We start from the raw sequence: 26,022 nt of genomic DNA on the forward strand, positions 1-26,022 counted from the left end.
GCTATTGACTTGAGCAAATTATATTATTAACCAGTTTCCTTCTCTGTGAAAAAGGATCTCTATGAATATAACACATACTGCTATGAGGATTAAATGAGGTAATGCCAGTAAAACTCTTAAGACAGTCTCGACACAGATCTGGTCTTCAGTAAATGATAGTGGTAGTGGTGCTCATAATGGCACAGGGGAGAAGGACAGGAAATGCTGGAGAGAGCATTGGTCATAGAAATTAGGTTTCATGGGCAGTTTAAACAATCCCCAAATACAGAGAGCTGGCTGAGAACAATTATTTAATACATTATGCATACCTAACTCACTCGTATAGAAATGTTACAAATACCTTTCATTTTATCTTCTCAGCAGCCCTAGAAGGCAAGGTGATAGATATAATTCGCACTTTAAATATGAGAAAGCTTAGACTTAAACCGCTTAGTCCAAAGTTACACAACCCATTACCTGAGCGGGTGTCAAGGAGGGAGAACCAGGACTCACGTGACTATCAGTCTTCTCAGCAGTCCACCGTACGAGAGCTCTCACTTCCTAGCCTCCAGTTGAATCATACTGGCCTCCAGATACACGATCATAATAACCAATGCAGGAGGGCACAAGGCGGCGAGACACTGATGTGGCTAAGGAGCCTGAGGTTCTCCTATCAACCCCATAGACCCCGACTTGACATTTGAGAGCTGCTTATATCCTGGGAGTTTAATAGTTTAATCTCTTCATTGCTAACTAGTCATAGACCCCTCCCTGCCCATTTCAGCTGTTCCCTACTTTAAACTGTTTTGAATAAAGTAAAGGTGAAAATATGTTGTACTGTGTCTTTCAATTCTTATGGATAAAGAACCTGTGGAGGTCATATACAAACAGTCTCTCTTCCAAAACACCGAGTTTAACTCCTTGCTCTGGCCAGTGCTTCCTTTCCACCGTGCTCCATTATCCAGTGTAATAAAATGCATATTTAAATTTCCACAGCTTTATTTTGATGTAAAGCAAGCCTATGTTTTACTCTCAGCAATCATGGTAAATACTAATAATCCCGGGGGGGGGGGAATGTGCAGCTATGTGTATTTTGATGTTCTATGTAGTATCAGACACTCTATGTTTTTTTTTTTTTCTTATAAAAACAAAGCCCTTATGTGAGGAAGACTGAAATTGTACTTAAGACCAAACATAACCATAAAATGGTTTATCTGAAAGGTTTCTAGCTATTTATGCTTTATCATGCTGGTGGGCTGTTTTTAGTCAAAACCAGCTAATTTCTTGTTTAGGAAGGAAATTTCACATCTGTTGTGTTCAGCTGAGCATGCCCTGAAAGCCTGAGGGGTGTAGCTGTACCCCCATCTTTAGCGCCACACTCCCTTGCTGTAATTAAAGAGGGAGGAGGAGGGAAGGCAAGACTGGAACTACAGATGACCCTGAAGTAGCACAGGTTCAAGCTGTGAGGCTCCACTAATAGGCAGAGTTTTTTACAGGAAAGTACTGGAAATGCAGTTGCTCTTCCTTTGATTTCCCTCATAGCATTTTCTTCTCCTAGCTTACTTTATTGCAGAAGTACAGTATACGATACACATCATATATAAAAGATATGTTCACCAACTGTTTATATTATCACCAACTGTTTATCTAAAAGATACATTCACCAACTGTTTATATCATCAGTAAGGCTTCCAGTCAACAGTAGGCAATTGGCAGTTAAGTTTCGGGAGAGTTCAAAGTTATCTATGGGTGGTTAACTGTGCGAGGGTCAGTGCCCCAAATCCCCACGTTGTTTAGGGGCCAGCTACTTCCCTGGAAGAGCAAATCACTGGAAACCTTTGAGAGCAAAAAGAACACCAGACACGTGGTATATTGCAAATTTGTTCCCACACTGCTACCTTCCTCCTTCCCTGTTTTTCCTCTTTCATCCTCCCTCTGCTGCCCCCTTTCCAGTGTTCAGTGACTGACTCCACAATCTGACTCTCTCTCTTCTCCGAGGGCTGTTTTCCTACACAACATTTTTGCTTCTCCTTATTACTTTTCTGCTATTGTTCAAAACCATCATCCTTTCCCGACCCAAGTAAATTGTTTTTCTTTCTGCTAAGGTTAGTCTGCTCCTGTAAAGTCAAAGACTGTGTCTTTGTGACCCCCATGACACTTAATAAAATGATCTCAAGTGATTTTTGAGGGGCAAGCCTGAAAATTGATGGTAGCTGAAAGGCAGAGGAAGAAATCCAAAGCTTCAAATCCATGCCCTAGCCTGTATTTTATCTGAGCTTCAGACCTGCAAATAATATTGCCCACTTCGATGTCCCCTTAGGCACTTAAAACACCAGCATCTTTCCCTACAAATTCTCCCTTCCCCTCAGATCCCCCAATTCAGTGAATGAAACCATCAGCTAACCAGAGGCCTGGCCAGAGGTTTTAACATCACCCTTTATTCTTCCAGATGATCACCAGGATCTTTCAATCCCAACATTTAAATATCTTACAAATCCCTACAATTCTCAGGCTCCTACCCCACCTCTTTCATTCAAGCAACCACGGTTTCTTACTGGATTATTACAAAAAGCTCTTAACTGGGCTCTTGCATTTTAGTCTTAGCCCTTCTCTTGACTTTACATTACTGGATCCAGAATTGTCTTTTTAAAGAATGAAACATGCACTTAGTTTCTTAAAATTCTGGCCTTCTAGGTTAAAGCTTAAACTGCTCACTGAGCCTATATGAGCTGGCCCCGTGTGTCTCTGACCTTCTCCCCTTCTCTCTCTGCGTGATCGGTCCAACCAGGCTGAACCTCCTTCCGATCCTCAAACATACCATACTCTCTTCGTGGGCCTCTGAGTCTTTATGACTATATTTAAACACACACATACACCCCCGTACCCAAATGAATGCTGATTTTTTTCTGGAAAGATTCTCTTTATTCCCCAAATTTGATTTAGGTGCCCTTATTGGTACTCCAGTTACCTTTGTTACATCCATTCCAAAGTAAACCAATTTTAATATTGTATTTTAACTCCCTAGTCTTTTTTTTTTTTTTTGCATTTTCTATAAAGCTGGAAAGTCAACATGAGCAAAAACCACAATTGTCTCTTTTTTATTATTTCTTATTTATTTTTTTAAAGATTTTATTTATCCACTTGACACACAGAGAGAGATCACAAGTAGGCAGAGAGGCAGGCAGAGAGAGAGGAGGAAGCAGGCTCCCTGCTGAGCAGAGAACCCGATGCCACCTGGATCCCAGGACCCTAAGATCATTCATGGCAGAGGCTTAACCCACTGAGCCACCCAGGTTCCCCTATCTCTTTTTTAGGTCAACATTTCTTAAGCATGTATCATGAGCTAGGTGTGTTCTAACATTCTCAACAACTCTAAGATAGATACTATTTTTAATCCAGTTTGACAGAGAGGAAGCAGAGATACAGAGAGATTAACTAGCTTATCCTGTATTATACAGCTAATTAAGTTGAGTTGAGATTCTTCCTCAGGCAGTCTGGCTCTGGTGCCTGCAGCTTTAATAATTTTGTAAACTTCCTGTGTTATATATTATTATATATCCAGTGCCTAGCCTAGTGCTGGATATTAACAGATGCTCAGAATAGTTATGTTGAATTACAGGTTTCCACCAAGTATTGGAGGTAAGACAGTAAAACCAGGGGAGAATGGTATCCTGCAAGAGAGAAGTTGTTTAAAAAAAAAAAAAAAGGGTGCCTGGGTGGCTCAGTGGATTAAGCCACTGCCTTCAGTTCAGGTCATGATCTCAGGGTCCTGGGATCTAGTCCCGCATCGGGCTCTCTGCTCAGCAGGGAGCCTGCTTCCCTCTCTCTCTCTCTCTGCCTGCCTCTCTGCCTACTTGTGATCTCTCTCTCTGTCAAATAAATAAATAAATAAAATCTTAAAAAAAAAAAAAAGCCAAGAAAAGCAATTTGGGGATTAAGTGAGTAAGGAAACCAACAGGTCTTAGTAGGTCAGGATACATGTGAGGATCCAAGGATACTGTAAAGAAACCTGAAGAGCTAAAGGCACTAACCACTTCCAGTGTCATACCTATGAGACAGTATCTAGCCTCTTTTTAATCTATAAGCAAATCACCTTTGAAGATAAATGTTGACACTAACCTAGGAGTGGGGAATGATACAAGCAGCAAGAGACCAGGGCCAGGGAAACAGGTCAATTTGAGCTATGCTGATGCTTGTCATGGATGCAAAGGTCGGACATGCTCATGCACAAGTGACATTTTACCAAGAAGACAAGGACACCCAGGAAAGCATTGTCTGTCATGATAGTGACTCGTGTGTGGAACTGAAAACAAACATTGAAAACAATGTTGCATTAAAGAACAAATTTCAGTATAATCACAACCATGAGAGACTATGGACTCTGAAAAACAATCTGAGGGGTTTGAAGTGGTGGGGAGGAGGGGGTTGGGGAAACCAGGTGGTGGGTATTAGAGAGGGCATGAATTGCATGGAGCACTGGGTGTGGTGCAAAAATAATGAATACTGTTATGCTGAAAATAAATAAAAATTTTTAAAAATCACAAATATGTCTTACAGACATGTTCTAAATAAGTAGATTTTGCTAATCCAGGGGAGGAAAGAGTCTTCTCTTGCGGTCAACCACTCAGGCATGTGAAGAGAATGAACACATCAAGGGCGGTAAGGGCCACAGAACAAATTTGTGGGCCACAGAGAAGTAGCCTAGGAGAATTCTTGTTCTTTTAGAAGCAATTTATTCTCAGTGGCTAGATTTAATGCAGCGATTAACAGTAATATGTCCTCCTCCTTCCTCATAATATTTACAATTAACTGTGGGCTTTGTGATGCTTCTTTGTAGAGTGCCCATTGGGTTACTGCAGAAATGGTGGGAATTGTGTAGTGGAGAAGAACGGCCCTGTGTGTCGGTAAGGAGCATTGTCTACTTTGTCTTTGAACAGTTATTGCCATTGGCTGACTTATTTTTCTCAAAGCTGGTATAATACAACACCAATGAACACAAAGTTATTCAGGCAAAAATAGTGGATAATGGCATTATTTGCAATTATCTGTCTGAATATGAGAAAGGAAGATGTGGGTATATTTTAGAAAAAAGGCAATTATTTAACATGATTTTATGTCTTAACATTTTGTATTATATAGGACATAGTTTTAATACTCATTCGCTCTTATTTTTAATATTTATATCAGGTTATAAAAAGATTTTATATATGGGTGTCATCCTATTTCAGATGAACTTAGTGTCTGTATTTCCTTATTCCCTTTTTATTTCACATTTCATATTTCTCTTTTCTAACAACAAAGGATAAAATTAATTCATAAATAAGACCTTTTTCTAGTTTAAGCAGTGGATGTTTATGAGTACCCAAAGTTAAGGTACAGATAAGGAATACATTTGCATGCTTAAAGCAAAAATAAACAAAAACAGTCCTTGTGATTTCTTTGGGGAATTATTTATACTGCATATCAAAGATTGCTTGATTTTTTTCCCCTCACCCTTTAGGGAATTGTGCAAAAACAGTTTCATAAATTCCAAAGGAAATGATGCATATTCCATTATATTTGTGTTTATGACTTTTTAATCTAGCAGACCAATGGATATATTACTTTGCTTATTAGAGAATGGATGGTAGTTTGATACTGAAGTCATAACAAAACACACAGAAGTATCTGGAAAACAATGATTGATAGTTGTTTGAATCCTTATATCCTTCTGAGTCAACACGTATATTTTAGGAGAAGTTGTTTATGCCTTATAAAAGCAAATATCTCTACCAATTAACACAACAGCAAAATTTTTTTGATGAGATATGTTTAGACACTGTTTTAACATTGTTGAAAGTGAATTATTAATGGGTTTCTCTAAGTGTTTTGTCTCTCTACTTCATTACAAATTTATTTCACAACATCTCAACAAAATTATGCTTTCCCCTGTATCAGTTTCCATGGAAATTAATTTTTTACAAACTGTAAGTTGATGGAAAGACAGGATGCATAGTATAATTTCTAAAATCTCCTGAAAGAAATTGAGAATGATGCCATAAATAATGTCCATCTTATGTCAGCTGAGTGGATAATGTTGTTTAGTGTCAACTATTTACAATAAGGAGGTTTGCATTTTTGTCTTCTCTAACCCTGCCAGACAAGAAAGCTCTCTGAGACTGTAGCTAGTCTTAGCTAAGCAAACAGAGTTTTGCGTTCTTGGCAACATCCTCTGGTACTTAAATAAACTTTAAAAATGGAAATCCAGATGGTGACGTCTGAGATGGGTTTCTCTCACATGAGAAAACTCTTAACATGAGGGAGAAGATGCAGCGGGAGGATTAAGAGGCAAAGGGACCAGAGGAAGGAAATCGGTGTGACAAATGTAGAAAGAAATTCACTAATCAAATATTTTAAAATAGTGTTTTTAGTAATAAATAATACTTTTCAGATAGTGAAATGACTCATTGCCACTAGTATAAACAAATGTTTGGAATTAGTGTTCTTTTCAACATAGGTATGAAAAATGACTTGTGGGTTTTTTTTTTTTTTTATATTACAGTATGGTAGTTTCTTCATTCAAACTCTAATTACTTTAAAGCCATGAACTGCAAAAGTAAACATATGTATATTACAATAAACTTTTGGAAGGCATATACTAGTACATCAGGCAAAAAGTAGAAACCCCAATATCTAAATCCCACTTTGCAGTATTATTTTTCTCTCCACTTAAATATGGTTTTCCTTTCACCAACACATGTACCCACACCAGCACACATTTGTTTCTTATAGAAATATGAATTATACTTTATACATTCCCTTTGTACCTTGTTTATTTTTTTTTTCTCTTAATAAAATATTGTGCTGTTGTTCCATGTCGGCACATCTGGCTCCTAGATCCATCACTTCTTGGCTGTGTAGTGTTGAGTAAATTTCCCAATCTAATGTGTCCAGCTTCTTCTCTGGCAAACTGGACAAGATAATAGCACCTACTTCACAGGGTAGTTGTGAGACTTGAAGGGGTTAAATATGTGAGACACTCAGTACTGTGTCTGACATACAAAAGATACTAAAGGAAGGCTAGCCATTAGAACTATTATATCATCCCTTTTTATGCTGTGTAGTCTGCAATATTTAATGTAGGGTTTGTCATCATTTAAATAACTTCATTGATACTATTAATGGTTGTTTAGTTTCTTTCTGAAATATTTGCTTTCACAAATAATCTTGCAACATGCATCCTTTGACTTGGACTGAGCAAAATTCCTTAAGCATAACATACCTTACTGAAATGCAAAATAACAATGTAAGTTGTTTCTAGTTACATTTAGTATCAAATATATTTCCAATTAAATTTCGTATCCAGGTCATGTCACATACAGGTATTCTTTTTTGGATTTAAGTTTCAATGAGGATGGCTTTAGAATGAAGAGCTTTAGAGTAAACATAAAGCACTATGTAAAGATGTTGGCTTTATATCAAACCCCTGTCATTCCCAGGCATGAGAATTCAAGGTCTCTGTCACTCAAAGACGTAAGGACAGACCAAAGCCCATCTCTGTCCGGGCATTGTGAATATAAGAACTTCATGGTATCGAAAAGGAGGCTTGTCACAAGAGTCTTTGGGTTTTCTCTTGGAATCTAAGGTATCTTGAGAAAGGACCTTCAGATTTTACCTGTGATCCTAGAGAAGAGAGACTTAAGAAAAAAAAAAAAAAAAGTCATTTGGGTTGCTGGAGTTTATAATTATCCGCAAGCATAAACACTACTATGTGAACTATGGTTTTCCATGACCTGAGGACCACCAACAGGGAGGCATGTCTGAGGGCTGAAGAAGCAAATCATGAGCCAAAAGAGGGAAATTATTCCTAACCTAAGGAGGCTTGGTTATTATATTATTTTGATATATCAGTATGTTTCTTTGAAAAATAGACTGAGCTATGTAATTAAATTCCAAAGGGTAGGAAAGAGGTTACAAAGAAAAAAAAAATCAAGTCATCAAAGCTAAAAGAAAGAAATAGGAAACAGTATCAAATTAATGCATATATAATTATATATATACACATATAGAGATAAATTTATTATATATTTCATATATATGTATACATGAGATCATGTTGTTAGTGAAGCTAGGCAGAAAAAGTATTAAAGCTTGGGTTAATTTATAGATTTGGAATACAATTTATTAAAAACTATCCTATCCCACTAGGTTCCACATTCTTAAATGTGCTTGCCAATAGGACACCAGAGTTCCTTTGGATATGTCATAGGCATTACAGATTTAACATGTCCAAAAAGATCTGGCATGTGGGCAGGCCATATTCTTCTCTTTCTCTCAGATTTACACGCACTGTTCTCTCTACTTAGAATTTTATTTTTCTGCATTTGCCCAAAAGATGCCTTTTAATCCTTTAGAGCAAATATAAATGGCAATTTCTCTGGGAAGCCTTTCCCAGACCAACCAGAGAGGATGCCTCACCCCTCCTTCTGGGTTCCTTTGTTGCTTCCCTCATTCTTTTATTTTACAAGTACTGGTTTTACTAAACTACGTATTGGAACCTGTTATATCCTATGAAGAAATATATTTCCAATTAAAATTTTATTCTTTATGACTATCAAAATTTATTCTGTCCACTTTTTACTAGTTTTATTTGTAAGGATAACTTTTAGACAATTATGGTCACTAAAAATTTTAAAAATATATACTATGTTCATACTTTTGGTGTAAAAAAGATTTAAAAAATAATCAAAGGCTTTTAAGTATAAACTATATTATATTAGGATAAATATTTGCTAGAACAGGGCCAAAGTAACAGTTTAAGGAGGAAAATGATCAATTGGAATTTATTTTGAAGACCATTGTCTTAGAAAATAAGGGTTATATTTTCCACAGCTTTTTATGACTAGTACCTAACACACACTTGACATTGTAAGAGCTATTTGAATAATACACTGACTAAAGTATAAGTGAATGAAATACAAATGGAAAGTCCTGAGATTTCAAGGAAAAGTATCAGTACTTTTAAATATGTTCCTAAAATGTATTAAGACATGAGTAAATAACATACCACAATCCAAACAATCACAAAGGAGCTCTTGGGTACTTTACATGTAGACAGCAAACAGTGTAGTGAGGGAGCATACGATATACTCATTATACTGTAAAACAAAAATCACTCCAGTGTATAGGACAGAACAAATACCCATAGAAAATATTCACCAAAGAAAGTCTACTTTGCTACAATGACAGAAGAGGGTACTCTTAAAATAGGAATCTTGTAAACTACCTCAACTCTTCAACCCTGGGCTTAAAATTAAGAGGTAAGTGCAGTTATCCATCTATAAAAAGCCACTGTTTAAAATAAAATTCAGCTTATGAATTCTCTCATTTTCCCCATCAAAAACAAAACAAACAAAAACAAAGAAATATGAAGCAAGAAAGAAAGTACTCCAAGACCCTGACTCCAAACTGAATTAAATATTAATTCATTTAAATTTAGGGAAAGGGGGTGAGGTGGGGAGTAAAACTTAATCGGGATTTTAAAGTCCAAATACAACTGGATAACAAAACAGTAAGAATCAAATAAGAGTGGATTGAAGCAAGGAAGGAAATGAAATAGAAAGGAAAGACTAAATTATAATACTTCTCCCAAGAAAGGATAGATTCAAATTAATTCTATTAAAGAATTCTGAACAAAGTTGAAAAATAACCAAGGGAACAAAAAGAAGATAAAGTACATAACCAAAGAGAAAGTAGTTGAAGTGGAAGATAAAGAACATGTATATAATTGGAGTCCCTAAAGAGGAAAACAAAACAGTGGAGTGGAACTAATATTTAAAACTATAATCCAAGAAAACTTTCAGAAATGAAAGAAGAATGAATTTGCATGATGAAAGGGCCAGAAGTTACCTGGGAAATTTGACACAAAGCCAGAAACTCCCAAGACATGGCCTAATAAAAATATGGGACTTCAAAATGAAGAAATATATACTCCTTCAAGAATGGGAAGGATAGGTGTTTTCCCTGATATTATCTACACAAACACACACACAAAGACATATATATATATATATATATATATATATGCATGCTTCCTCAGGGCCTCTAGGGAAAAAGAACAAATAATATAATAAAGGGATTAATCTAGTATTAGATTTCTGAAAGCTAAGAAACAAGGAAACCCATTGTGATTGTTCCAGAATTGCAAAAAAAAAGTCTTTGACAAAATTCAATTACCATTCCTGATATTTTTTAAAGGCACTAAAGAAAATGTGAATTGGTATCCAACTGATACAAATCCTTATTAAATTCAGCATCTTACTTGACAGAGAATCATGAGAGACATTACCATTAAGACATTAAGATTGGGAACAAAGGCACACATGACCTCTGTCTTTACTGCTATTTAATATCAAATGAGGCAACATAATTTGACCATAAGTAAAATAAATAAATAAGAATTAATAAAGGGATACCTGGGTAGCTCAGTCAGTAAGGTATCTGACTCCTGATTTTGGCTCAGGTCATGATCTCAGATTGATGGGTTCGAGCCCTGCATCAGGCTCCGAGCTCAGAGTGGAGTCTGCTTGAGAATCTCTGTCTCAAAATAATAATAATAATAATAATAATAATAATAATAATAAAGTGAAATTATCATGATAGTATCCCAGGAGAACCCTAGGGAATTAATCATAAAAAGTTATTAAAAAATTAAAAACAACTCAGTAAGTAAGGTTGGGGGACATAAAATTAGCATTGAGGCAACAGTGTATGTACACAAACAAAACTAGAGGGGCAATAGGAAAAGGAAATATAACCACAATAAAAAACATAAAATATTTAGGAATAAATTTAATAAAATAAACACACCTCTATGATAAAAAACAATCCCCAAAGATTTGAACAAGTAGAAACCCATTTTCTTTTCTGAGTAGCTGGCTCAAAATAGTAAGGATCTTAGTTCTTCCTAAATTAATCTATATATTTAATGCAATTCTAACAAAAACACCCACAGGCTTTTTGTGGGATTAAATAATTCGATATTAAAGTTCCTATGGAAAATGAACATGGGACTAGCTAGTTTAACATGGAAATACATAAGCTATTAGGGGCTGAGGAGCCCTACTAGTATAATTGGAATAAAGCTCTTATTGTTAAAGCAACATGGTATAGACACCTGAAAGACATTTCAGATGAACAAAGTAGAACATCTAGAAATATATTCAAGTGCATATGAAAATTTAGTAAATGATAAAAATGGCATCACTGGACAGGATGGATTTTTAGACAGGGAGTGTCAGGCAACTAGTTAGCTATTTGTAAAAAGACAAACTTAGAACCAGGTACACACATAAAAATAATCTTCAGGTGGAGCAGTATGCAGGGTGAGACCATAAACATACTAGAGAATTACACGATAAATTTCTCTCCAAACTCTGTATGTAAGAAAGTGCTTTATTCAATGACTCAAGCCCAAATGCAATGAAAGACAATACTGATAAATTTACATAAGAATTAGGTTAAAAAGAATATTTTGCATGATATAGAAATACATAAGCAATGTCAGAAGACAAAGGTCAATCTTAAAGGAAATGCTTATATCATAAATCTCAGAAAAAGGAAATATCCCTAATACTTAAAGAACTATTTCAAGATATGGGAAAAGATCAACCATCATATTAAAAAACCTGATGATTATTATTTTTCAGGTATATAAAATGATGATCAAACATAAAAAAATTCAACTTCATAACAGAAAGGCAAATTTAGTGATACTAATATTCTGATGAGAAACATATTCTGTTGGTAAGGATGCGAAGAAACAAACATTTTGCTAACAGAAATGGAAATTAGTATAACTTCTGTGGAAGTGATATGTCAATATCTAAGAAAACCTATATATGAACATACTTTTTGCCCTAGCAAAATTAGAATTTACACTGGCGGTACAACTCCAGCACTATAAGAATATTGAGCAACAAAGTTACTCACCACAGCATTCTTACAATTTCAAAATATTGGAAAGAACCTTAATGTCTCCATATAGGAGAGTGGTTAATAACTATGGCATATCCACACAATGGGGTATAACTCGAATATGGAACAGTTAAGGAGTGTCCCTTTAGCCAGGTGTAGAAAGGTGATGTGGGGAGCAGCATAAGGGAAAATGAAGAAATATAGAATAGTTCTGTAGTTCTTTCATTTGACTCAAATGTTGAAATTCTGGAGAGTAGGGGTGCCCGGGTGGCTCAGATGGTTAAAAGTCTGTCTTTGGCTTAGGTCCTGATCTCTGGGTCCTGGGATCCAGTCCCATCTCAGACTCCCGGCTCAACAGGGAGTCTGCTTCTCCCTCTTCCTCTCCTGCCCTGCTTGTGCTCACACTCTCTCTCGTTCTCAAATGCATTAAGTAAAAATCTTAAAAAAAAAAATCTCAATGTTACTGTTGATAATAACATGTCAGAACTTCTTACGTGTTTGACATGTCTTTGGCCTTCACATGAACCTAGAAGACAGATGATCATGTACTAATTTAGCAGTTAATGAATTGAGACTTAGTGGAATGAAATTAAGTAATTTTCTCAGACACAAAAAGCAAGAAATGGTGGATTTCAGGGCACCTAGGTGGCTCAGTTGGTTAAGCATCTGCCTTCAGCTTAGGTCACAATTGCAAATCGAGCCCTTGTTGGGCTCCCTGCTCACTGGGAGGTCTACATCTTCTTGCTCTGCTGCTGCCCCTGCTTGTGGTCTCTCTCTCTCTCTCTTTCTTAAATAATAAGGTCTGAAGGAAGGAAGGGAGGGAGGGAGGGATGAAAGAAATGATGGAATTCAGATTCAAAACCTGTCTTTTGGCCAAGGTTTATATGCCTAGGTTATCAATCACTGTGTCACATTTCCTCCTTGGAGATTTGACTAGGTGGCTCATGATTCTATGAGTGCAAGATTCTATGAGTAGAGATATGAATCAAGTACCTATGGAAAATCTAGAACTAAGTTTTATTTGCACTTGGCTATTTTTTTTCTTTAATTCCTGTGGGTGTTCATGTCATTCCTTTTTGCGCCCCCCCCCCTTTTTTTTAAACCTTCCTACCTGGAGTACTTGGAAAAAAACTCTAAATTCATCTTTTATGTCCCAACCTGTGCAGACCTTCCTCTCTAGAACTCTCCCTGAACCCACATGCATGTGAGTCATAGCCTGTGTGCAATGTACAAAAGAAGACTGGGATATGAGTCTTAAAAACAGGTTAACCTCAGTTTAGGTATGAACTCCATCCAGCACTTACTAATGCCATGACTTTGAATCAATAACTTAACCTTTTTCTAAGGGGGGAAGAGGAAAAGGGATATTCACTAAGAAACTAACATTCTCTGCACCATGGGACTGTGAACTGAAAAGGGCTTCTGTATTTCTGAAATGTATAATTCATAATTGTTTTATTTACTGAAGGACATTTTTTAAAATGTTGTATCTCAATGGAAAGCATTAGTAATCTGTTAACCAGTTTCTTATTTAACATCATCAAAATCATCTCCATAGCAACCAACAATAGTTCTTTATGAGGTGGAATACAGAACAAACCATCAAAATTTAAGATCATGGCCTCCGTTGTTATTTTTTCAAACACGGTACTCAAGCACTAAGGACTAACAAATATTCATAGTAAGCTTAAATGTTTTGTAAATGAAAATCATTTCAAATTTCAAAAATCCAATTTAAAGAGGAGGAGGGCATTTAGAAATCTTTAATGCTATAAGCTTGAGAGGCCATGTGGGTGTCTGTTTTTCAAATCCAGGACATGGAAGAAACAATTTTCTGGTTAAATATGAATTACCAAAATTGCCCCAAGGAGAGGTATTAAAGATGAGTAGATTGAATGACATAGTGGAAACGTTAGAAGTCAAAGATGTAGTCCCTCTCTTCCAAAAACTTAAATGCATATATCTATTTCAATAAACTAAAAGCATTTCTCTTAAAGCTAGGAATAAGAAAAAGAATGGTCTGTTAGCACTGGGATTATTCTATTATTCTGTTTGCTCAAGAGGTTTTAGCCAAAGAAACAAGCACAAAGAAGTAAGGGTTAAACGTATTGAAAAAAAAGAAACACAAATATTATTGCAGATATTCACAGTCTAGGAAATTCAAGCCAATTAAGTGTAATACTGTTAGAATGATTAAAAAAAAAAAAAAAAGAGGTTCAGCAAGGTAGACAGATACATGATAAATATGCAACACTAGGTACATTTCCTTTTCACCAGCAGGGACAATGACGAAACAAAATAATGGGAAAAGAACTCAATTCTGAAAGAGCAGAAATTATTGTAATATATGCAGGCCTACACTAATAGTGAATATACACTTAATAGTAAATAGAAAACTGCAAAGCTCACATGAAGGGTGTTCAAGGACTTGATTATGTAGATAGGAAAAAGAATGGGTAAACTTACTTCTAGAATCAGCAGTATTCACTAGTGTACAAATGACAACCAAAGAACATTTTCAGTGTTCTAGATTTTTGTTGTTTTTTTTAGACCAGTGAATTTTAATGGCCACATAAATAAAATATTTAAAGGCAAAATTAAGACTTGATATATGTTGTACTTGATATTAAAGTATGCTGTAAAGTCATGGTGATATATACTGGGAGCCAGGACAGAAATAGACAAATAGGCTAGTGCAAAAGAATAAAGATTCTACAAGTAGATTAATGTAGCCATGTGAAACTAGAATAAACTAGGCAGCATTTCGAGTTGATGAAAATGGATGGATTGAATTAGTATTAATTGGTATTAAAATAATTGGTTAGCCATTTAGTTAGAATATAAATTATTGACATTTACACATGAATTACATATTTAATAAAGGAATATATAGGGTAAAATTATAAAAACTTTTAGAAAGAATAAAGAATAAAGGACCGTTTTTAAATCTTGAAATATGGAAGCCATTTATAAGTTTATCAGCAGCCATAAGAGAAAAGATAAACAAATTTGAAAATGTGATCACATGGATAGTTCTCAAACAGAATTAAAGCTGCAGTATGGTGAAAGATATCGTGTGTGTGTGTGTGTGTACACACATACATATGATATCATTTTTTTAATAATACATAACAGGCCCAAAAAAGCTACATAGTATTATACAGTACACTATAGACAGGGATTAATTATTACATTAATTCGTTATCTGTATATAGTGTTCCCACAAAGAAATAAAAATTATGTAACTAGACAGAGATTATTCACAGAAGAATTAATATAAATGTTCAAGACATACCTGGAAAAAATTCTACCTTCATTAATAGGTTAAGCACAAAGTAAACCTTTGGAAATCCCAGTTTTACTAAAGTGACAAAAAGAAATTAGGAATATCCATTATTTGTGAATATGTAGAAACACTGGCACTTTTATACATAGATTATATGAATAAAATCTGTATATCTAGGAAAGTAAATATACAACAAAATATACAGCATTTAGGAAAAGAAACTTTCAGGAAAGACAAAGGGAAAATACCCATTCAAGATTCCAATATTTATACTGTTTTTTTTTTTTTAAGATTTTACTTATTTATTTGACAGACAGAGATCACAAGTAGGCAGAGAAGCAGGCAGAGAGAGAGGAGGAAGCAGGCTCCCTGCTGAGCAGAGAGCCCGATGCGGGACTCAATCCGAGGACCCCGAGATCATGACCTGAGCCGAAGGCAGTGGCTTAACCCACTGAGCCACCCAGGCGCCCTATTTATACTGTTTAGCTCAGCAACCTCTGTCCTAGGAATCTAGCCTACTGACATATTAACAAGAAATATGTAGGTAAACATCCTGAAATTGGTATTTTTTAGTACCTTTTTTAAAAAAGATTTTATTTATTTATTTGAGAGGGGGAGAAAGAGTGAGAGAGAGCACAGGGGAGGGAGGGCAGAGAGAAAGGGATAAGCAGACCCCCCGCTGAGTGCGGAAACCAAAGTCTGGCTGGATCCCAGGACCCCTGGATCATGACCTGAGCCAAAGGCAGATGCTTAACTGACTGTGCTACCCAGGCGTTCCTATAGTATTGTTTTGAAAACAAAATTAAGTTCAAAATAGTGTAATGCGATCTTGTAAAACCTGTTTTTAAAATGGAAAATATAAATTCTGACATAGAAAATTACATTTTTAAATGAAAAATGCAAATTCCACAATAATATGCATATTAAAATCCATAGGGGGAAAAGGTGTAAAAATGTGAGTGCCTATAAATAATGAAAAACAAGTCTAGCAGTGTCACATCAAAGTGTTAGGAGTTGTAAGTGACCTCTCTAGAAGGAAACTGGCTTTGGGAGATAGCGCAATTTCATATTTTAGTTTCTTCATTTTTTCTTTAACAAATACTGCTTCTGTAACTCAGAACTACATTTTTTAAAAAGGCCTTAAAACAGTTACAGTATTGAAAAAATAATAACACTGCTTACAGTAAAAGGCTGAGCCAACTGGCTGCTTTTAACAGTGTCTCCAAGATAAATGGGCCTGTCCCTTGGTTTTTCTCCCTTGTTGTCAGAAAGTATTACACACTTTCTGCCTCGTGAAGAGCCAAACAAGCCAGACAGACTAGGAATGTGATTGAAGATGAAGCAAATAACCTCTCTCACCAAACCTCCCTCCCTCCCCCCCAAAACTGGATCCTTCTCCAATCACATATGCCAAAAGAGTCATGAAAATGAAAAGCACAGTAATACCTAATTTTCCTTCTCTGCCCCTTTCCCAGAAAGAAAGTGTTGTGGTGTGTTTGTACACTTAACTGTTAAATTGTGTTTAGACTTTTCATGCCAGGCATAAGTTTTCACAGCTGAACACTGCATTGCTTTGACAATTTGATGTAAGTGTCTCTTGAATGACCTGTTGACTCATCCAGGGAGGGCATTCTGCAAGGAAGGACATGGCCCAGATTTCGTTTTACTGGTCACTGGTGACAGGGATTTGTGATCCAGATATTTTCCAAAGTCTCTGGTATGACCTGACTGTTAAGTAGATATTTCTTTCCTCCTGGAAGAAAAGTGGTGGGTTATTTCTGGGGCAGTATCTAATGCCAAAGAACTTGCTTTAAAAGAGAGAACAAGAGATAGCTGTCTATATTATAAGGATTAGGAACTTGAAAAACCCCACGACTTCACTGGTCTTTTAAAATAGCTGCACAGGAAAATGTTTCCTCTAATCTGCACAATTTTTGTCAATTTTCCTAGCATATGCACGACCGAGCTTTAATGGGACAGCAGTTGATTGGAAATAACATCTTTTCTTTCTCTGCTGTGTGTGCCGTGTGCATGTGTCCGTTGTACTCTTGAAGGGGAAGGAGAGGCACAGCCCCGTGGAGGCGCTCAGAGACCTGAGCGTTGAAGAATGCTGACAAAAAGTCATTCCTCAGAATGAATTTCACAATTTCCCAAACTAGGCTCCCCAGTGACACTGGAACGGCAGGCCGTCCAGCTCGGCCCTGATCCTACATAGCTTTTCTTCCTGCTCAGCCAGCATGAGTTTAACTATGTCAGAGTAGAATCTTTTGTGCTGTTGCTAGGTGGCTGATCTCTGCCTTACAGAAGCAAAATCTAGCAAATGAGGTAGAACTTTTTGAACCTATCCCTCTTACTAGTGAAATGTTGACAGATCTAAGTAGTTCAATGCATTTTAATTTTGAAGCCCCCGTGGGACTTTTCTTATCCTCTGAAAGCCCTAGTTTATGTTTGCCGTTGCCTTCATCTGCTGTCCATCTGTACCTCCGAGATGGAGGGCGCTTCTTTGTTTTCTTCATAGACTTAGTTTATTGTCCTTATTTTCACAAGGAGGAAGGAGGAGGCAATGGAAATTATTTTGGTCTTCAAGTTTAATAGTAAGTGATGACTGTTCACGATCAGTAGCTAGATTTTATGTCATCTATAAATCTCGAGATCCACATTATCCTTCTGTTTACTACGTACAGAGAAATAAAGAATTGTGAGAGACAGACACGCAAAAACTGGGAAGTATAACACACGATATAGAAAAAAATAATATTCTAGAAATCACAGTGATAGTGTTGCTACAACTCCTACTTGCCTTTTCATTCTCTCTGTGTGGGGCAATAAATGAATATACAAATGCATTGTAGCGAATGCCACAGGGACAGCAGGAAAAAGATAAAAGGAGAGAACATGCATTTTGGTACTGAACAAAGAGAAATGCATTCCCTTTTGAATTTACTGCTTGAGGATCCAGAGTAAAACATTTAAGATCACTTTACAGCAAATCGTTTCATTTTAGAGTCACTACCATCTAATAATGTTGAGGTCGAAAGGGGCATGCTTTTTTGAATATACATGGAGAATTCAAATTTTGGAATAAATATATACTAATAATGACATTTTTAACTTTGTAGATAAAATTGAAAACGTGATTCTCTTGTTAGAGTGTCAGAATAAAAATGTGTTTAGTTTGAAAAAAAGACTTCAATATAGGAAATGAGGCTTTACATATATTACTCTTCTCCATTTTGTTGGAATTAAAAGTGATAATATGAAATTTCTCTGTAATAAGTTAAATTATAATGCATTGTATTTTTCTATTGGTTATGTGTGCATTCTATGATGCTGAGGGAATCCAAGCTATGAGAATAAAAAGGTATATGTTGATAAATGGTATATATTATTTTATAAAATATTGTTCACTAGGATAAATCACCCTAGTGAACACATACATATCCATATTGACAAGTATTTTGCCAAGTTTCTTTGTTTTTTGTGGTAAAACTTCACAATATATAAAATGCAGTCATTGAAAATCAAGTTTAATGAAATACTGTGTGGTACAAGGAAAGGAAGACTAGACTTGGAATTAGAAATTCTGCCTTGGCTACATTTAATACTTACATAGCAGTATTAGTCAGGAACCCACCAGGAAAGATAATTCACCCAGATGGATGTCATAACAAAACTTTCAAGAATACTTACTTTAATGATGGGTGTAGGTAAGATTAACTTAATGACAAAGAATGATAAGACTCTCAGAGACTAGCAGCAGTAGAAAGCCTAAATTGGAGGGACAAGGGGTAGATCATAGATAACCAGTTCCCAGTGAGAACTGTGTGTATGTTTGGGGAGGGGGGTGTAGAGGGGTAGAGAGGTGGGGGGAGGTTCAAGCTGAAAGGGTAGTTGGGGAAAGATGCAGCAACTGACCTGGCATAGAAGCTGGAGGAAACAGACAAACATATTCAGATTTTCTCTCCTCCTACTGTCCAAGCTCTGGCTTCTGTCTTCCATTGGCTAAACCCAACAGAAAGCCAACAAAGGACCAGAGATAAGGATGCAGTCCTTAGTGTTCTCTCAGGCCACAGATTAGGGTATCAAAAGGGATCTGAGTCCACTGACCAACCTCAGCAATTCTCTGAACCTCTCTCTATCTTAGAATGTGTATCAATTAGGAAGCCCATTCAGCTTCTAGTAAAAGACATCTGGCTATAATGAAATTAAACCTAAAGATAAATTTTTTTTCTTATAAAAATTCTAGGAAAAATGATTACTAACGTCAGTTTACTTCTTCAGGGATGCCCAAAACGAATTTGTGATTTTTTTCCTGATTTGCAGTGTGGGGTGGTACTCCATCATAATCCTTTCCTAAACAACTCAAAACAAACAAACTCAAAACAAACAACCAACAACAACAAACCAGAAAGGAAAAGGGAGCTTAACCAGAATCTCACATAACAATTTCTGAATATACCTCCTTTGCCTAAGAAATACACTATGAGAAGTTATTCAGTGGAAGTTTGGAGTAAGAGGTAAAGAGCAGTAAGAACATCACGTTAAAAGAGACCGATTTTTAGACAGCTTGGGTAACATTGAAACTATTAAAAGTGTTGACAGAGGACTTTTGAGGGAATTGATTTATGAAGATTTCTTGGCCACGTTGAGTCCCACCCTGTCCCTGGAGGTATAGCACAAGGAGATTGGCTTCAGAAAGACGTCTCAGGGATCACTGATAATAGTTCCTAGAGTTGTAAGAAATCATAGGACTAGTGTTTGTCATGCATATGAGGTGTTTGGCCGTGGCTCCTACCCTACAGTGGCTTGGCACAGTGGAACAGTAGCTGGAACCTTGAAAAAAAAAAAAGTGCATGTCTCCCCTAGAAGTAGGTCACAAATACACAAATCCTGAAGATAGAATATTGTACTCAATTAGTAATGTCATCCTGGTGGTTTTAAACAAACAAACAAAAAATCTTTCACCAGAGAGGTTATGCTAGGAGTTGAGGAGACCCCAAAGTAGAAGGACAAAAACAACCTTCTGAAAAATCCAAAGATTCTTTACATGCTTGCAAGGCCCAGAGAACTGGAAGCACAAGTCAAGGAAGGATGTTCTTTTTCTCCTTCCCAGATCCCAGCGATGGACCAGAAGCAGTGGGAGGGGAGGGGCTGAGGGAGAAAGAAAATGCCAAGTCACGTGTTCCCAAAATGTGGCAACCATCCTAAAGCTGGTCTCTGCTAAGAGAAGGGAAGAAACACAACCTTAAGTTCTGGGTTTTGATTATTACATAAGATTGAACACTTAAATTACCAAAATGATGCTTTTATCACTTAGAGTGACGATCATCTTACTCATTTACCTAAACTGAGCAAGAGAGTCATGACGCCTACTAGAATTTTTATTTATATATAGTAGATTTAAAGACCATGGAAGACAGAAAGGTTTATTTTTACTATATCCCAGAAGCCATGCTTATGCAATGTCAGGTTTAATAATTTTTTAGCTGGGCATTTTTCAGGTTTCTTTTGGTGAGGAAGAAGGAGAGAATGGGTATGGCTAGGTGCTGAGAAATCTCTTCCATAGAACTCATCTACAAAATAAGTGGAATTAACTAGACTGGAGTCCTCAATTGTGACTTCACAGCTATAAAAAATAATAGGCCATTAAAAAACAAGCTCTAGGGGCGCCTCGGTGGCTCAGTGGGTTAAGCCACTGCCTTCGGCTCAGGTCATGATCTCAGGGTCCTGGGATCGAGTCCCGCATCAGGCTCTCTGCTCCACAGGGAGCCTGCTTCCTCCTCTCTCTCTCTGCCTGCCTCTCTGCCTACTTGTGATCTCTCTCTGTCAAATAAAAAAATAAAATCTTTAAAAAAAAAAAAAAAACAAGCTGTAAAAATTTGGTAAGAAGCGTTTGATTCCAGAGACTTACTTGGCTAAAACCAAATAAAAAGGACTATAGAAAGGACAAATTGACTGACATCTGACTCCTGTAGAACTGGTACTGGATATAATTCCAATTTGGTGGAAAAACATATGAAACAAGGTAGCAAGCAAGATTCTGCACCCATGAAATCAGGATGAAAAAAACGGCAATTGTGGTGTTGATCTGTACTTTTAGTGAAGGAGAATGCCTGTCATAGTGAGAACACAGATTACACTGCAACTAGTACTTGGCCCAGTCTACCTAGGGGAGTGAGTACTACATATTTGAAATCTATAATATCGTGGCAGCCATGGAGCTTTGAAGCACTAAAATTTGGACAATGGAGAGCAACCTAAGAAAAGTAACCTAAAACCATGCCGTAGGGAGAATCATGAGAGAGAACTCCAATTCAGGATGAGTTCACAAAATAAAACTCGAAGGCAATAAGACAAAAGCTAATGATAAAACAGACAATAAGCAAAACCAACTCCAAACCAACCAAAAATTTAAAAAGCAATTTAAAATATGCTTAAAGTAAGTATGTTATAGATCCTCAAAAATCGAAAAGAAGAAATACAGTCCATAAAATGTAGAATTTTTTAAATAATGAAGCAGCTATAATTTTTTTAAAAATTGGATGAAAAAGTAATCCTGGAAATTTAAAATAGAATCTAAGTTGAACACAGTTGAAGAGGGAATTAATTTCTTAAAGATCTTATTTAGTTATTTGATAGAGAAAGATCACAAGCAGGCAGGTAGAGAGAGAGAAGGAAGCAGGCTCCCTGCTGAGCAGAGAGCCCAATGCGGGGCTTGATCCCAGGACCCTGAAATCATGACTTGAGCTGAAGGCAGAGGCTTAGCCCTCTGAGCCACCCAGGTGCCCCTAGAAGATATTCTTAAAATGACTCAGAATAAAACACAGAAAGACAAAAAGATATAAAAAAAAACAAAAAAAATATGAAATAATACTTAAAATATAGAGAGATATAGAGGGCAGATTATGAGCTTCAAAATATGCCACTATGATTTCTAAAAATATAGAAAAATAGAATATTAGAAAATAAAGTGGCTGAGAATATTTCTGATTTAAATAAAATAGTGGATTTAAATTTAGCACATAAAATGCTACACGCACATGTACATGCAAAACAAAACAAAAAAGCTAAAACCCACACCTTAATGTAGCATAGGAAAGTCGCACAGTATCAGGAGGCAGGGAGTATTTTAAAAGCAGAAGAAAATACACGCAGTACTTTTGAAGTTTTATTAAACTGACCATGGAACTCCCTCAAGAATATGAACACCAGAAGATAACAGAGGAAAGATGCTGAGGGAACATAATTGTCAAATTAGAATTGCATGCCCTGGAAAACTGAAATAAAAACATTCTCCATCATACAGAGATTAGGAATATTTACTATACACAGACCTTCTGATAAAAGAAATAATTCCTTGGTAAACACTCAAGCAAAATGAAACTTTGATCCCAACGTGAAAGTAAAGATGCAAAAGCAGTGATGATTAAAGAAACGGGTAAGCTCTTCTATATATTTATTAACTATTAACTCCAAAAATTGTACCCATTTTTAAAACTTGTTTTAAAAAGTGAGAACTAAAATCTGGAAAGGAATAGCATTGAGAAGAGGAAAGAGTTCAGAGGGTAGTTCTAGGTGCAAATTCCTTTTTTATTTTAGAAGTTCTTTTATCCACTTTTACTCCTGTTATACTCTTTCCCCTTTTCATTCCTGTTTTAATTGAGAGATAGGTATTTACCCAAAGAATACAAACATACGGATTCAAAGGAATACATACACCGCGATGTTTACAGCAGCATTATCTATAATAGACAAAGTATGGAAATATAAGTATATGTGTATGCACACACACAGACACACACACAGATACACACACTGGAATATTACTCAGAAATTAAAAGATGAAATCCTGCCATTTGCAATGACGTGAGCTAGAGAGTAGTTAGCTCAGTGAAATAAGCAATTAGAAAAAGACAAATACCATATTATTTCATTCATATGTGGAATTTAAGAAACAAAACAAATAAGCAAAGTGGAGGGGGCGGAGAGAGGAAAACAAAGAAAGGGCCTCAATTATAGTTAACAAACTGACAGTTACCAGAGGGACCATTAGTGGAGAGGGGGGTAGAGGAAACAGGTGGTGGGGATTATGGAGCGCACTTGTCCTGGTGAGCACCAGGTGCGGTGCCGAAGTGCTGAATCATTATATTGTACACTTGAAACTAATATTACATAGTATGTTAACTAACAGCAATTTAAATAAAACCTTAAAAAAAAAGTCAAGGAGGACTCTGTAAGTGGAAAAGAAAAACCGTAAGTAAGAGAAAAATAGCAAGCAAAAAAAGTGTATCTGTAAAAATTTGTCAAGAAAAGCAATTAAAGGATATAAAATATAAAAAATAAAATTGAAAATATATATTAACTTAATAAATAATTTCAAAGGAAGCTCCTATATCTGATGATTTTGTAAGATGAAGTTTACTTACTAAATGTTCATAGAACAATAATCCTATTTTATACCAATTATTTCAGACATATGAAAGGAGGTGGAAAAACTGTCCTACTCATTTTATGAGATAGAATAATGTTGATACCAATAGTGGATAAGGACAGAACAAAAAAGATCCATTTTACTTCTAAGCACAAAGGCAAAAATCAAAAAGTGAAATATTTGCAAACAGTTTATCTGATAACAGTTGTTATCAGATAAAGTAACTTAGTCGTAGAGAAACTCACAGCTTGCCACTTTGCGAGTGACAAAACTGGATTTGGGGCCTACCTGGTTCCAGACTCAGAGTCCAAGGGGAGTCATTGATAGGTTATGACCACATTAATCAAATGGTCAAAATTCCATTTTGGGAAGGTAAATGTCCCATTCCCTCTACAGAAATATGAATTAACAAAAATTAACAGAAAAAGGAATCAACAGATATGCTAGCCCAATGATGGGAGCACCTGGGTTTAAGACATAGTACTGGTATGCCTGGCAAGAGGCAGTCTCCAAAACAAGGTTAAGATCATTTTCCCAGAAAGGAGCCACAGCACCACATGACAGATCAAAGAATTCAGGAGAGAAGGCAGAAGTTTTAGTTCTTAATGGTCAAGAAAAGGAATGCTGGAGGGTATGATAACAAGGGAAGCATTTAGACAAAGCAATGAATAAGATCAAGTGTCAACGGCCACTTCTTTTTTCCTTACTGGTTTCTCACCATAAATTATGAAAACATGTCAAATTTGTTAAAGGCACAAGATAAACAGAGTGGAGAGAATGTTTAGAGAGACTGAAATTAATTGTAAAACTTACAGACACACCGCTAGTCTAAAAGTAAAGCCATAAGTAGCAGAAGATTAATTTTGGAAAAGAGATGTTAGAATTTAATAATTAACTGAATTTGAGTAAAGGATGATGGAGGAAGAAAGAATCAAAGATTATCCTAAGCCCTTTCTAATAACTTGGAAGATGGTGGCACTGTTAGCCGGAACTTGAATGTCTGGAAGAAAAGTTGTTTTTAAGAGAAGAAACCTACTATTCTATTAAACTATCCAGGAAGTATATTTCCAGCTACTTTAGGAATGTGAACCAAACAGTCCTTCACCAGAGTAGGGTTTGTTTGCAATTATTATGGTCTTTTTTTTTTTTTTTTTTTTAAAGCCTTTGCTCTTAGATTCCAATGAGGTCACCTCCCACAACAGATTGTCTGTGGAAGCCAAGTGTTTGGCAAGACTCCTTGTGAAGGAACTTCAGACTCAAACCATAAGAGACATGTCAGCAAACAGTTTAACTTCCTTTTTGTCATGTGGGTGACCAGAGTAACAGGAAGGCTAGTTGTTCTTTTTTTTTTTTTTTTTAATTGAAGCCTCATGAAAACTAAATTCTTAAACTCTGCTTTATCTCAGGAAAAAAAGAAAAGAGAAAGAAAGAAAAGAAATAGGTCAGAGCTCCAAAGATATACAACTAAACAGGAAGTAAAAGTTAGGAAATGGAAGTGAGGAATGGTCCAGAAGTTCAAATACAGAGACAGATATGTTGTCCAAACATACATCTTTTTTCTTCTCAAAAAAAAAAAAAAAAAAAAAAAGGAGTAAAGAAAAAATTTAGTCTTGAGACAGCTTTTATTTCAGAAAAAGCATCCACTGTATCATCTAGTAGGGTTCAATTGTACATAGATCGATGAAACTTACGTGTTTATTTTTCTGCAGAACCATGGCAGGATACAGTCCTCTCTATCCTGGGAACATGGCTGAAATGAAGTAGTTTAAATTCAACAGATACATCTCTTTGATTCCCACAAGAATCCTTTGAAATAACACTCTGCCCACTACACAAGGAGGTTCTCATACCCTTTAAAGCAACTGTTCCCTAGCTCAAACTATACATTTTGGGAAATACACCATCAGCCAGTCAATCAACAGAACTAGAATCACACTTCAAAATCAGGCTCAGACTCTCCACAACATCCCTGAAGGGGTCACTGACATCTCAGTGTTCCATTCCTTCAGTACACAGAAATCAGCATACATTTCTAGTCTTTTAGCATAAAATCAGTGTGAGACATTACATACACAAATTATTTTGTTGGCAGAGAGAATTAAAATAAGAGAGTGTGAATGTAAAACAGTTGAACATCAGTATTTTCTATCATATTTGCAGTGCGTATGCCTCTGACCAGAAGTTAACCATTGTATCGCTCTCAGAATAGATAATTAGAATGTTTTTAACTTAAGAAGAGAAGATATACTTTAAGTCACCATTAATTAAACCTAAGAGTTGCAACTGCCTTAAAGAGTCAATATGTCGTTTTGTATTAACAGAATTCTTTCTTTTTTTTTTTTTTCCCGGGACTGGTGGTAGTGGAGATAGA

General features: G+C 36.1%; 1 protein-coding gene across 1 annotated transcript in view; it reads left to right on the plus strand.

Annotated features, from left to right (window-relative positions):
• MALRD1 (MAM and LDL receptor class A domain containing 1) overlaps positions 1-26,022 on the plus strand; it is a gene marked incomplete at its 5' end in the record, with an annotated part of 779,396 nt that overhangs the window by 642,557 nt on the left and 110,817 nt on the right. Inside the window, one exon of the mRNA XM_082742491.1 lies at positions 4,817-4,883. Coding sequence (XP_082598617.1) covers positions 4,817-4,883 — 67 coding nt within the window. The remainder of the gene's footprint in view (positions 1-4,816; positions 4,884-26,022) is intronic.

This window comes from Mustela nivalis (assembly GCF_964662115.1).
Source record: "Mustela nivalis genome assembly, chromosome: 7".
Taxonomy (NCBI): Eukaryota; Metazoa; Chordata; class Mammalia; order Carnivora; family Mustelidae; genus Mustela; species Mustela nivalis.